The sequence below is a fragment of the Ahaetulla prasina genome, chromosome 3, assembly GCF_028640845.1.
Source record: "Ahaetulla prasina isolate Xishuangbanna chromosome 3, ASM2864084v1, whole genome shotgun sequence".
NCBI classification, from domain to species: Eukaryota; Metazoa; Chordata; class Lepidosauria; order Squamata; family Colubridae; genus Ahaetulla; species Ahaetulla prasina.
Genome location: NC_080541.1, coordinates 147741500 through 147753830, shown reverse-complemented (window position 1 = coordinate 147753830; position 12331 = coordinate 147741500). Strand labels below are relative to the sequence as shown.

At 40.0% G+C, this 12331-nt stretch overlaps 1 protein-coding gene across 3 annotated transcripts in view; it reads right to left on the bottom strand.

The window, feature by feature from the left end:
• Positions 1–1248: 1248 nt before the first annotated feature.
• TGFBR3 (transforming growth factor beta receptor 3) overlaps positions 1249–12331 on the bottom strand; it is a 195654-nt gene continuing 184571 nt past the window's right edge. For all 3 annotated transcript variants that reach the window (XM_058174719.1, XM_058174718.1, XM_058174720.1), the window contains one exon: positions 1249–7882. In XM_058174719.1, the coding sequence (XP_058030702.1) occupies positions 7764–7882 (119 nt within the window). In that variant the 3' untranslated portion in view covers positions 1249–7763. The remainder of the gene's footprint in view (positions 7883–12331) is intronic.

Below are 12331 nucleotides of genomic sequence, written 5' to 3'. Positions count from 1 at the left end.
CAATCCAAGTAAATGCACTTAAGTGCAGAAGGTCTGGTCTAAAGTTATGACACTGGGAATAAAGAACAAAAACAAAGGCAGCAAGCAGACTTCAGCCCTCATAAATTTTGGCCTTGCAATTACAAGATGACTTATTATAGACCTTTATAGGAAGAATAGAGCTTCATATGGTGCCATATTCCTCTAACCCACAGTATTATACTGTATATTTAAACTTTGTTTAGAGTAAAGAAAGGGTCTGGTCTAGCTTCTTCTTGCAGCTGACATTCAGTAATCATTTCGATTATCAAAATACTAATTTATTCACAAGCGTCTGGCAAGAACAAGCACAATGCATTTGGTTTTCTGAGCAATATTCTAAGGGTGTTTTTTTTTGTATATTTCATTTTAAAAAAGGTCACAACTCAACTGTCCAATTGGATAATTATAAACCATTGTTCTTAAAAACAAGTTGCATTTCATTGTATTTGCCTTCCAGTTGGATGCTGCCTTATAATGAAATTCTCCTTTGTCTGCAGTTTGGGAAGGTTGGAGAACTCGTATTTGAAATATCTTGGGGACATCAGGTGGAGGACATCTTTCATCTGACATTTGGAATCATTGGCAAGGACTTACTTCAAAGCCATATTTACAACCATAGAAATATCAGTGTCGTGATTAAATCAAACCATGATGGTTAAGAATAGAGGGACACTATCAGGGGTATTGGAGAGATGCTTTCAAGCAGGTGAAAACTTTGAGTTGTTTTATGTAGTGGAAGAAGTCAAGGAGATACTAATGTAGAGAGATATACAGAAGGAAGCGCTCAATGTTATGGGAAATTGGGCCCTTCCCTTGTTTTAATTTTTCCCAAGAAGTGTGATGTAATGTTATGTGGGAATGATTTTAGGATGAAGAACCACAGATTAGACAACTGTCAGACAAGCTGCAGCTGAGCCTGCAGAAAGAAAAGAGGGGCTGGCAAACATCTCAGTTGGGACCCTCCCTAGTGTCTTGGATTATAAAGTTGACAGGAGAGAGTTGTACTTTCAGACTTGTATGATTCTATTAATGTAACCTTACAATAAAGTTAGATCTAGTCCTTCTGGGCGGTTCTTCTTATCTGGATTACTTCCCACAGCTGTTGCGGTTCTCATCGTTCTGTTATGTAATATTTCAAGTCCCTATTAGGTTTGAAGAAATTGTGCTGTTTTAAAGAATCCTCTTGTACGAGACGTTAAGACTGGACTTAATAAAAGAAACACTAAGTTTTATTAATAATGGAGATATCTTTATTAAGCACGGAGAACACAAGGTAACATTACACGGTTTTTATCAAAACTGTACAACTTATCAAATGCACAAAGGAGTGTTTTTGTTTCTTGTTTTGTTTTTCCTGGACTGGGGAATAAACTAGGCACATACACATAGGAGGTGTTCAAACTGGCCACAGGGATTTAAAAGGCATATTTTTCAGACTCACTGGCTAAAAAAATCCCCCAAAACCCAGGGTTTTTTTTCCTTTTCTTTTCTTTAAAGGTTAAAGTATTTATGTTTGGAAATGGTTGACTCCAAACCGTGAATCAGTTGCTTCATGAACACCCCAGGTCGGACAAACAAAACAGAACAATTGCCTCATTAAAAATACTCTACTCACAGGGGGTGCAAACCAGCGTGGGCCACCGCTGTTTATCGTCCATTTATTCTAATGAGCTTGGCAGGCCAAGACCCCCAATGCCCCTTTGAAATGGGAGGGGGCATTCAACAGCAGCAGGGCCCGCTGAATTGCACTTACAATCAGCAAGAGTTTTCTTTTGAAGCCTGAGGTAGATCTACATCATAGAAAAGACAAAGACACACGCATACAGACAGAGACCATTAAGGGGCGGATAAGGTAGAACATATAACCTTTTTTTAAAAAAAATCTGCAGAATGTAGTGCCAGTTCTACACAATGCACGGCATGCTGACAGTCAACTTAACAGCTGCCCAATGTGAAAATATTTGAACAAGCGAGCGCTTTGATTAGACAGGTATTATCAACATAACAAGCAAAACGAGAGTGAAGTTTATACATTGCCAAAATAAAGTTTACAACACACAGTCTTTTTTTTTTCATCTTATCTTATTTTAGTAGTTCCGCTATTGGCAAGCTTTATAAAAAATATATGATCGGATGATAAGGCAAGCAAATATTTATAAGTATATCTGGATGAGAAAGCCAGCAATATAGAACGTATGATATTTAAGGTTTTTGTTTTTTTTTAAAGGTATGAATAAGGAGTCTAATTTTTGCTTTCACTCCTCAAGGCAGAGGTTGCTTGGGGTGATACTTTTATTGGAGGCATCAGAAGAATTTTGTCAAATTGTGAATAAAGATAATATTTTTGAGCCATTTGACAAATTTTGAATTAACACAAGGTTGGGCTGGATTAAAACAACCCTTTTTTAAAAAATTCAAATATTTTATTTATTTTTAAAAACACATATATACTCTCTGTGTGTGTGTTGTTGGTTCAACCTAGCCATGATCCTGGCAAATTGGTACACACCAGGAGTCGGCAACCTTAAACACTCAAAGAGCCACAAAGGTCCTAAATCGAAGCCCCCATTCAATTCTGGAGCCAACAGGAAGTCCCCCATCATAGTCTCCTCTTAGCATGGCATCCTTTTTCCTCTGCTGACCGGAAGTTGGTTCCCTCACCATAGAGTCTCCACCTAGCACCGCATCCTTTTTCCTTTACCTGTCCTAACTGAAAACCCTATCAATTGTGGAGCCAATCAGCAATAGGGAGTCGCAGCAGAGGGATGAAAGAGCCACATGCGGCTGCAGAGCCACGGGTTGCCAACCCCTGGTATACACATTAATCAAATTTAAAAAGTTGACATCATTGTTAAAAAGGATCAATTTGATGTCTGCCAACAGATATTACAAGGGTTATAGTGGATTATCCACAAATGTTCTGACAAAATTCCTGCAAAATACCATACCATAAATCTTTAAAACCAAGTTTTAAAATGTGTTAGTGTGACACAATATATTCACAAGAAGCACTTCTAGGCAGCATTAAACAGTATACAAGAACCACCATCATAAAAAAAAACCCCAAACTTTTAGTAAATAGTGAATGGCATCATAATGCAAAGTTTATAGCTGTAAAAAAACAAAACAGACTTCAATGACTGTGAAAAAAGTTACTTGCTTGTAGCACACTTATCCGCTAAAAATATTCTTTCTTATTTGGTGTCTGGTTTATAACAGTAGTTGCTCCCTTCTTCAATATTACTAATATCAGGACTTCTATAATTCAACTGAAATATACAACAATTTACTGGACTAAATAATCTACTATTAACTGATTGCCTCCAGGTGGAACTACAACTCCCAGAGTTCCCAGTCAACACATCCAGGCTGAACATTGTAGGAAACATTCAAACACATCTGAAGGATTGAGAAAGGAGCTTCACTGTCCAATCAACAATATAATAATTTTCTATTGTTAACAAAGGGAAAATAACAAAGTCAATATATAATAAAACTGAGCTTTCTGTAGCATGTTTAAGTGCAGCAAGGTTGCTCTATTCATTTTATTTTAATCTTTTAATATAGGTCCAGGAAAATGTAACTTCTCTAGTTGTTAAAGTGGAATTAATTTATATGACAGGAACTATAAAGCTTCTTTGTAGAGTAGTTTTCAATAGAAATATTCATAATGCAGCATCTTTCTAAAAAAAAAATCTAAGCATTTTATACAAAACATTTTTTTACATGTTTTACATAAAACATGTTTAACATTTTACTCCAGGAATCAAATTAATAGTAATTCTATACTTCTACTTTTTTTAATCTAAAGAATCAAAACAGGGGAAATAACTCCTAGACAAAGCCACACAATTCACAGTAACCAAACTTACCCACCATATATAAAGCCATTTAGATTTAAATATATGTATTTTTAATATATACTTATATTTTATGCTCACATTTAATATAATAGAGCTATGATTGATTTAAAGACTCTAGTCTTCTCTGAAGACATTTTAAAGGTTTTCATACATAGAATATGATTGCATAATACATTCAGCTGAAGGTTAGGCAAAGCGCATTCTTTTTAAATACACAGGTAGCATCCTGGCTGTCTGGACCCCTCCCACTAATCCAGTCCTGCAAACACTTAGGTGTGGTAGGTAATTGTTTTGTCTGATTTCTTTTAAATACATTCCAAATCTGCCAAAATCCTCACATTTGATCATTTCTGCAACAGAATTTTATTTTTGATTCATTTTAACTTGTCTTGAAAAAAATTGCATCTTGGATTTCAATTATGAGTAGTAGTCTTGAGCATTTTTAAAAACAAAATGGGGTCTATATTTTGTATCACCATTGGTAGCTTACCTATCCAGGAAGTTAAATGCAAGGCTGCATATAATGCAACACAAAAAGTGGTCCTCTCCTAGGTACCAACTTTGGAATATGCTCCTGGAGCTGAACATTAATAAAATTGACAATTGAAAATGTTGCCCATCACCAGGTGAGAACATTCCACTCGAGGGGGTGAAAAGCTACACCTACTTCTGACAGAAGAAAATATTTGTAGCTCAGAGTTGAACTGTGGGGTCCTTGGTGTTCTCTGAGCTTGATATACCTCCTTAATCTGTTTCTTGAACTACTATTTAAAAAATGGGATCAGAACTGACTGCTGTAATTGGACTTTTGGGAGTCAGCTGGTAATTCTTTTGTGCCACAGAAGTAATTTTAATGGAGTGGAGAATTGGGGGAGTAAACCCCAGCTTTCTTCGGACTCTACTATAAGCAAAACCCAGCCAGGCATTGTGCATTTAGCCATTCCTGACCTCCTCTGAAATCCTAGCGCAGTTTCACTCAAATTAGCTAAGGAATCCTTTCCAACATAGAGATCATTACTAATCTATATAGCTCCTACAAATCTCCAGCGGGGACACAAAACAAACAGCAAGCTAAGATTGGAAGCAGGTAGTCCTCGCTTACCAATGGCCTCATTTAACAACCATTCAAAGTTAAAAAATGACAGTGTTAAAAAATTGACTTGTGACCAATCCTTATATTTACAACAGGATTCAGGTGCTTTGCAACCAGTGTGTATTTACAACTGTTGCAGTGTCCTGCAGGCACAAGTTTGCCATATGTATGCTTCACAACTGGTTTGCAACAGTTAAATAGAGAAGGGGAAGTAAAATCATAAGTTGTGGTCACATGATGTCTCGCTCAATGACTGTAGCCTCAAGCAAGGAATACCTATGTTTTGGAATGCCCAAAACCTCAGGAAATCAGCTAATCTTACATTTTTGTTTCCTCCTCCAAAATCTTATAAAATTTCAGATGGGATTACCACAATTGCACAATATTTTTACATGTTTAAAGCTTTTGGTGGTGGCAACAGTGATAATAGTGATAACAATGAACTGATTCACACAGAAAAGGTTTGCAATCACTAGTCTAACAAATTGTGTTGAAGGTGGAGTATTTATAGGACTTTTTGTTCAACACGTATTTAAATATCTCAGTTAAAATAACTGACTATGCAAACTGAATGTATGCCATCTAAGCTTAAATGGGTACAATTTCTGATTCCCTTGCAACTGATCAGTAAGTTGCTCTAGTAAAAATTCAGCTACAGAAATATGAAAAAATACTAACATTTGAAGTTATCAGAATAATACTTATGATTATCTGCAAAAAATAACTGTGCTTATTTTGCTTTCAGTTCTCAAAATGATAACATAATATTTTTACAATTTCATGCCACTTCAAGTCTTACTTTGATGTATTTCCAATTGTGAAGCTGAGATGACTTGGAATCAAAACCTAAGAAAGTTTTTACAGGGGACATCTTATTGCTATCCATGCTATAAATCATAAACAATAGCATGATTCAATAGTTGTCTCCACTGAGCACTAAACAATTGGAAAAAAATAACATGATAGAAAACTGGATCCACAATATTTGACCTTAGTGTTTTTCAATAACCAAAAGTAAAAAAAGCTACCTATTTTTAACGCAGAACATTCTCATGGGGCACAGAATTGAATTTGAATATTAGTTTATACTTTTAGAAGTCAGCAATATATACTTAATGTGTCATGTTAAGCATGGCCACATGTATTCTACAAATATCTCTAGATGCTTTGAGGCCACAAAACCAACCAAAATGAATGTCTTACAATAAACAGCTTTGAAAATAATATAAAAATATATAAAAAACTGTATCAGGGAACCGTTTTAGTTTTTGTAGTCTTCCTTTCTTTAGTGAAGCATATTCAGGCATGCCTAAATTCAAAATTGGCCAATGAAATAATCCCATCCTGAACTTCCAAGTGCAATCATAGTGCAACCCACCCATCCCCTTCCAGACTATAGCTTCATGGATGCATTGCTGGGTATGGCCTTTACAGAAAAAACAATATTTCCCCATTCTATACAAAAGCCACAGACAATTCTGCAGATTCACTCAGTGGAAATGCATCATCTAACACAGCAGTGAGTAGGGAGGTGGTTATATCTGCAAGCACATCTCACATTAGCAGTCTCCAAACTTTTTGGCACCAGGGACCGGTTTTGTAGAGCACAATCTTTCCACGGACTGGGGTGGGGGGGAGGAGCGTGCAACCTACATCCGACGCATGCGCAGTTTAGAGAAGGGTTTGCGCACTTATGAGAATCTTATACCTGATGATATGAGGTGGAGTGGAGGATGTGGTGTTAGTACTGGGGAGTGGTTGCAAATACAGATGAAGCGTCGCTCGCTCACCTCCAGCTGTGTGGCCCAGTTCCTAACAGGCCATGGACCGGTACCAATCCATGGCCTGAGGACCCCTGCCTTTCACGAAGCAAGGCTGTGAGACAGGACCATGTGAGGGCTTAATGCAAATCGCCACAAGACAAAGAGCAGGTGAAAAGCATGCAGGATACAAAGAGCGCCTTGTAGCAAAATCTTAGGTTACAAGGGTGAGACTAGCTGCTCCGTCCTGGGGAAAAAAAAAGTAGTTCTCAATAAGGGGGGGAGGGGGGGGAAATGGAGCGACCCTTAAAGCTACCCTAAGTATTCAAGCAAGCTTTTGGATATATGAGAAGGAAAGACAAGTAATTACAAATATCTAACCAACATGTATTTTTAGCCCCTGTATGCTGCTTTCAGTGGATACAAATCCCTTCAATGGAGAACAGCACAACCCGGGGCAAAAGGCCTTCCGAAGTCAAGCTCAACAATTACACAGTGGCACAGCTACGGTGACCTGCGATGCGGATCGGAGGAAATCAGTTTCAAATGCGGCATTTGAAACCACCCTGCCTTTGTGCCCAGTGGGGTGGGGGAGCGAGGGAGGTTAAGAAAAACAAAAAAACCAAAACAAAACAAAACCCCTTCCCCAGCTTATGAGACTGAAATCCCTTTTGCCGACACTTGGTGTCTCCTACACGTTTGCAAAACTCAGCCCTGGGATTCTCTGGAGACAAAGCAGCATTTACAGGGGGGTGGGGTGGGGGAAGTTGTGTTTCACATTGAGAACGCGTGGACCTTTGTACTCGGTCCACAGCCGCACAAAACGAGTAGCTCCGTCACGTGTAGTTTTAGCATGCGGCGGGAGATTCAAGGACCGCGTTTATCCGGAAAAAGCTGAGAAAAGAAGGAAATGCCTTCTCATTTTGCCAAAGAATCCAAACCAATGGAAGCAAAAGGCAACAAACAGCTGTTTTTGAACCTCGGGTCTCCAATGTTGCTGCATGCATTTCCACTCTGCCTCCTGTGTTAGGCCCTGCTGCTGCTGGAACAGGGGGTACTTTGTGTGCTGCCAATGCTGTGGCCTGCACTGCTGTTTTCAGAGGGTGGTGGCAATGTGGGAACCTGCTGCCTTCCTTCTGGTTCTCCTGGAGGAAAGGAAGAAATAAATAAAAAGCAAGCTCAGAGTTACTTCTACTCTCTCATACTCTCCTTGTCACCCCTGAAAGGGAAGGAGAGTGGAGTGGAGTGGAGTGAGGGTAGGGTAGGATAGGGTAGGGGAGAGGAGAGGAGAGGAGAGGAGAAGGGAAGGGAAGGGAAGGAAGAGAGGGGAGGGGTGAGGAGGAGAAGGGAAGGGAAGGAGGAGAGGGGAAGAGAGGGGAGGAGAAGGGAGGAGAAGGGAAGAAAGGTCTTCAATTCACTATCATTTATCAAGGCATTTTCGTCCTTGTTCCAAGCAGCTAAACATTGACAGACCAAATTCCCCCAGGTTTATTTCCCCGGGGATTCTTTCTATAAATGAATGTAATTGACTGCCCCAAAGGTATTCAATAGGATGCGCAATCTAGAAGGCATTCAAATGCGTAAGTCCTGGGTTCCACCTTTTGCCTCCTTCTGCTCCTTCCTTCCTACACCGTCAAAAGAGAAAATGCATGAATAACTCTCTCTCTTATTATTGGGTGAAATATTTGGGGGCTCATATGTTTTTGGCAGCAGGAAGTAGAATCAAGGTTGATTCCCCCTCCCCCCGTAACCGAAACAAACTTTGGACAGCGTCCTGGGTTGAGTTCAAGCGTCTCATTTCTGAGGTTACTTTAGGTATTCTTTCTTTGATCCCATAACCTTAGGCACATAGAGCCTTTCCTCACACTGTAGAAGCTATGAAAGGTGAGAGAATTCCTTCCCCCCCCCTGAGATTTTTGTAAAGCTTTCTTAGCTAAAACCAAAATAAAACCTGAGAACGTTTAGGAGAGAAAAGCCACGATTTCTATATGTTCAAGTTTGCTGCTTTCATTCCCTTAATAGGGCCCCCTCAATCTTTCTGCCAGGAAAACGATCTGCAAAATGTAGAACTGGCCGCATCCCCTGCCGCTGGGTCCTATTACAGCGATGTTGTCACCCAGGCTACAAACCACTCTATTACACTGCGTTATGCACCATCCTCACCTTATCAGCTGCAATCTGTATATCTTTTGCTCCAACTATGTGTCCGTGAATACCTTTTTGTCTTTGGGGAAAACGGCACGCACAGCTGTCAGTATCTGGATGCCAAAAAAATACCGTCTCGTGTTTTTCCCCTCCCCTATTTCCTCTTGCTAGAAAACTTGCAACAGATGCATTTTTTCCCCTTTCAACTCTGGGGTTATGCCCCCTTGTCTCTGTGGCACAGATCTCTGCTGGAATTTCAATCTTTCTTCCAGCATTTCCCTCTTTTATAGAAAACAAATCCTTGATTTTTCTGTTGAACGGCCTGTGTTTTCCAATCGCTCACCCATCACTCTTAAAATACATAAAATACAGGCTAAAGATAAGTTTGATTAGTCACTTCTGCATGGAAAATTGAGTATAAATAGATGCTATAGTTGAGTGACAGCCCAAATTTCATCCCTTCCTGATTTCACCGTACAGTTTGCCATTGGGAATTTGGGAGTCTTCAGAAATATAAAGAAAGCAGATGAAATACACGTAGTCTTCCACTTACAACAGTTCTGTTGTGACTCCAGCCCCCGAACCTGGCCCCATGCCCAAAAGTGACTCCGAGAGCGAGGGGAAGGGTCGGTAAGGTTTACCTCGGGAGCACCGATTCCTTTGGCCCGGCTCCAGGAGCCAGAACCAAGCCAGTCGGAGGACGTAATGAGGCCATCATCCCCTGATTCCTCCCTTCCTCAAGCTACGCCTTCAGACCCAGCTGACAATAATAATAATCAAGCTTGGATTGACCCGCGCTTCAGAAGATTAGAGAGGCAGCGTCATCAAAGGGAAGGATATATAAGGAGCTTTAGAAGGATATATATAAAGAGCTTTGGGACTGCTCTCACTCCACGGGAAGCGAAAGTTTAGCTGAACCGTTTCAAAAAGAGCTGAAAGTCTTGCTACGTGAGTTATTTGTTTGAACTTTGGCAGGCAGCTGCAATTTCTCTGCCAGGACTGATAAGAGCCGTGAATCCACTGGCTGAAAGCCAGCTCGTTAATCCGAAGTGGGGAAGGAGACAGAACAAGTTCATTTAGTGACCATTCGAAGTTACAATGGCACTGAAAAAGGTAACTTACAACCAGCTTTCACACTTACAATCATTGCCGCATCCCCATGGTCATGTGATCAAAATTCAGAGGATTGGCCACCGACTCATATTTATGGCAGTTGCAGTGCCCCAGGGTCATGTGATCACCTTTTGCAAAGTCAACGGGAAATCCTGATTCACTTATCAACCGTGTTACAAACTTAACAACTGCAGTGATGCGCTTAACAACATGTGGCAAGGAAGGTTGTAAAGTGGGGCAAAATTCACTTAAAGAACGTTTCACTTAGCGGCAGGAATGTTGGCCTCAATTGTGGTCGTAAGTCGAGGACTACCTGAATGTCAGTTTATGAGTTGTGATGAACAATGACTCTTATCCACGAGGTTTTTTGTAAGCAACTATTGCTAGGAGTAAGGGGCCCCTGCAGCAAATTTCTGAGGACAAAATGTACCGTTTTAAGCCAGTTGGAAAAGTAGATTTGTTTCTGAGAAGGATTCTTACCACTGTTTGTCCGAACACTATTTAAAGTAAATGTTTTTGTAAATGTCTCTATCCCACTATAGGCCATAAACAATCTTTAAGCCGCTTATAGTCATATGTATCTGAGTGCAACAGCATGTTCTTTATTATTCACACTGACGAAGCCTGCCAATATGGCTCCCTTTCAAGCCACTCTGTTTGCTTTTTCTACCCTCAGTACACTATGCTCGCATACGCCAAACGTTATGTGTTGTATTCTCCCTTTTCTTTAAGTCAGAACTTATTAAAGGGAGTCTTCTAAGTTTCCCACCAAATTATTTGGGGGCTGGGGAGGGGCAGGGGAAGAGCAGGTTGCATAATCTTGTTATTTGAAAGCCGAGATCTTCAGAGATGACAGTTACATATGTTTTAAACCGGCTTGCTTTGAATTCAGACTAATAAATAATAGACTGTTCTTGGCCCTTTGCATTCGCTGGATGGACTCGTCACGTACAAGGAAGGGGGTGGGAAGAGGGGATCCGCAAAGGAACATGTTTTCTGTACCTATTTGTTGAGAACTCCTTGGACATGAGCAAAACTTTGACATCTGAAAGAGTCACTTGTATTCAAACTAGGAACGGGAAAGCTAATAAAAGTTCAGCCAGTGTACTAAGTCACTGCTGAATAAATTGCTCAAACAAGGCTTATATGCTGTCCCCCCTCACCAAGCAGGCAAATAGGACTTAGGGAATTATGCCAAATTGCCTAATCTCTTCCTAGTATAAAGTTGCAGCAGGATGGGCCATAAACACATTCAACTGACCAAATATTACCTCAGTAAACCAGATACAATAAGGTTCAAATACACACACAGCCCCATTCCCTTCTATTTGCTCCTCAAATCCTGAGTGAACTAGCCACAATTAATCAGAATTTTCCATCATGTCTAATTCAGGAAACCATGCTTAATAACTTCAGGTAAGACAGAATGTGCTATATTATAGCTTAAAATTGTTTTCCATATCCTAGTTTGTTTGGAAGCCACTAGTTGTAATTTCTGATTTAGACAGAATTTGAACTTGCAATTTTCTGGCTTAGTCATCATTTGTATAAGGTAGAATTAAGTAGGAGACAAGATCTGATTCAGGGGTGAAATGTTCGGACCAGTTCGGACCGGATCGGAGTAAAAAGTAGAAGTAAAAAAAAGATCACACGCCACAGCTGATCACCCACCCCCAGGCTGTTCTACTTATCCCATGCCTCCTTTTGGCATGCACTGCACGTATGTACACCTTGAATTTGGCGCATGGTGCACATGGCGCATGCGCGCACATGGCGCATTTACGCACAATGCGCATGCATGGCCAGCGAACCGGTTCAGTAAACCGGTTCAGATTCCATCACTGATCTGATTGCTCAAAACTGGACACTGCTTTTTCCAAACTAACTCGGATTCATAAATGATAGGAAACAGGATTCAGATGTATCAAGGCCAAGTCGTATACGTTAGAAATAAACGAGGCATTTAAACAGGAAAGTAAGGTGATGTGTTCTTTCACACTCTTGTTAATCTATGGCAGATGTTCGGTTTTAAATGGAACTTCTCCTTCTATTATTGTAATGGAAGCACAGCAGAGCATTTTTCTAAACTGAAGTGCTTCTTCTGTTATACAAAACCTCTTCTACTTTATGATTTTAGGAAATAAAAGCTTTTCCTTGCTAATAATTTCTTCCAGAGAGGACCAGCAATTTCTCCCCTATCCCCCAAATACAGTATCCCCAATTTCTACCCAAGACATAAAGTGGATAAGGTAATGCAGCAATCTAGGACAAAAATGTGATTTGGAGCATGTTTGGGCATGCATGTTACATCTGTGGAAAATACCTTAAAGCAAAGT